The 2,409-nt window shown below is 28.6% G+C and overlaps 1 protein-coding gene across 2 annotated transcripts in view; it reads left to right on the top strand.

Moving 5' to 3' along the window:
• LOC106468219 (pleckstrin homology domain-containing family F member 2-like) overlaps positions 1-2,403 on the top strand; it is a 32,892-nt gene extending 30,489 nt beyond the window's left edge. For both annotated transcript variants that reach the window (XM_013928637.2, XM_022397131.1), the window contains exon 9: positions 651-2,403. In XM_013928637.2, coding sequence (XP_013784091.1) covers positions 651-968 — 318 coding nt within the window. In that variant the 3' untranslated portion in view covers positions 969-2,403. The remainder of the gene's footprint in view (positions 1-650) is intronic.
• Positions 2,404-2,409: the final 6 nt, after the last annotated feature.

Genomic DNA, 2,409 nt, shown 5'->3' with positions numbered 1-2,409 from the left:
AAAGTAAACCTACAGACATCGGTCTTGTTTAACAAAATCTGCCTATATATATATAAATCACTGTAATATTAGTAATAAAATATATGGTCCTGTACTGATTGTCCAATATCTTGTTCTTTTAATAAATCTGATGCAAACTACAAGTAAGACTCAAATTCTGCATGTAATAATATTTTGCATCAGACTGATACTTGTTTTTGCTTCTTGTAGCTGTGCTTGTATAGCATATAATGATTACTCAATGAAATTAAAAAATTCGGTCTGACACTAAAACACATACTTTTAATAAAATTTGAAATGTAAGCATGCTGAATGTGATATTGAAATAATGGTAATAAAAATATATTAGCTGTACTATATTTATAACCAACTGATAAGTTTTGTGTAATACGGAATTGAAATATGGACTTAGTAGTTTATTTTGTTTTTATAGAAAGTAAACAATTATTTCAAATAACATTATATATTATATGAGGTTTTTAGTTTTAAATTACTTTTAATTGGAACATAAAGCTGGTATTATTTTTCTTAAATAAATTCACTTCAAGTGTAATTTCCTCTTGAGAATTAACCATCTGGGTAAATAGGGGGAGGTGTGTGTATGTATACATGACTCATTGCTGCTAACACATTTATTTTTTTCTTCTCAGCCTACATTCTATAGAAACCATTCAGAGATTGAGACCTGTGACAATTCTAACGAAACTGAAGAGAAGAGTAAGAACACGTCTAATAATGATAGCAATTCTGATGCAACTAGTAATAATAATAATGTGGAAGTTTCTGAAAGTCATAGCACTGAATCGTCATCTGTGATCAAGTCAGACAGCACTTCGGTAGAACACTCCAGCAGCTCTTCTGTTACACAAAGTGTTAGCCATGAAACCACGAGCTGTGTCTCCTCATCTTGTCAAGAATCTAATGACAACACTTCTAGTGGAGGCTGTGATGGAGGAAGCGTTGAATGATTATGGTCATAGTGGTACATTTTAAAAGAGCATCCTGGATCCAGAATGAAAATTGAGTGTAAAGAACCTTTTCAGAGGGATAAAGTTAAATACCTATATAATTACTAACGTATAAATAAAGAAAATTTGTTTTCTGAGACACTTGTAAGAATGTGTTTCACTTGATGTGGTTTTCATTTATTGTATCTCTTTCTATATCTTTTAATTATTACAGCTAAAAATGGGTTTAAATCTATAAATATATAAGTTGTGTATAATTTGTTTGTAGAAAATTACCATGGCATTCATAAAAATAATTGATGAAAAAGTGATAAAACTTTTAGTATTTAGGAATGGAATGAGTGACATTTTCATAATCAGGTTGGTGACATGATGAAGTACTGATGACTAATACATGAAAATCTTCTTAACTTGTATCATTAAAAAATTAGAGATAATACATAATTATGCATATTTTTTTATTTTTACGTAGAGCTAATGCTTATATTTTGTTATACATTTCAGGCTATTTTTTATCTCTTTCTCACTATCCCAGTGTAGGTATTCTGAATAGAAAAGTAATTTCAGCTTTTTATGTGGTAAGATACAAACAAAACCTGTTAATATTGTACCTTTTTTGGGTATATATCACATACATATTATGAGAAAATAATGTAGGTAAGGTAAACGTTTAGTAATTTGAAACGACTTGAAACCTGTAAGCGTCAACTGTATATCAATTAGAATATCAATAGAAACACCTTTTCATATTATCACTCTTACTTTTTGTATTAATTTGGATTATGAATCTTGATGAAAGTCTGCATAACTGGTTACACTGATTTGTCATGTGCCCTTTGAAGTTTGAGGAAAATATGAAAATAAATTGTAGTTCTGCCCTTTTTTTAAGTATTTGAAGTCACAGACAGAAAATTTACAAAACCATGAAAAGAAAAAATCTAGAAATTTGGATTGGTAGCTACTACTATGGTAATTCTTATGAAATTCTGTTAAAGGGTTTTGAGATTGTTATTTAAATAAAAATAATATATAGGAGGCCATGTAGCTTTGTCTTATTTGTAAACTGTAATATTATAGTATATAATATTAATTGTTATAGGTTAAGGCTAAAAATATCATTAACACTGAGAGTACCTGACTGACAAATCAATGCATTCTAATCTATACAAGTAGAAATGTAAGAAAAGTTTATTTAATTAGCTGCAATGATAACAAGTTTTAGTTTAGCTCTAAGTAAATAGGTTACTCTGACTGGAAATTATTATTATTATTAGCTGCAATGATAACAAGTTTTAGTTTTGCTCTAAGTAAATAGGTTACTCTGACTGGAAGTTATTATTATTATTAGCTGTAATGATAGCAAGTTTTAGTTTTGCTCTAAGTAAATAGGTTACTCTGATTGGAAGTTATTATTATTAGCTGTAATGAAGTAGTTTTCAAG

Source organism: Limulus polyphemus, unplaced genomic scaffold (genome assembly GCF_000517525.1).
Source record: "Limulus polyphemus unplaced genomic scaffold, Limulus_polyphemus-2.1.2 Scaffold86, whole genome shotgun sequence".
NCBI classification, from domain to species: Eukaryota; Metazoa; Arthropoda; class Merostomata; order Xiphosura; family Limulidae; genus Limulus; species Limulus polyphemus.
Note: the sequence above shows the minus strand (reverse complement) of the source record. Positions and strands in the feature narration are given on the sequence as shown.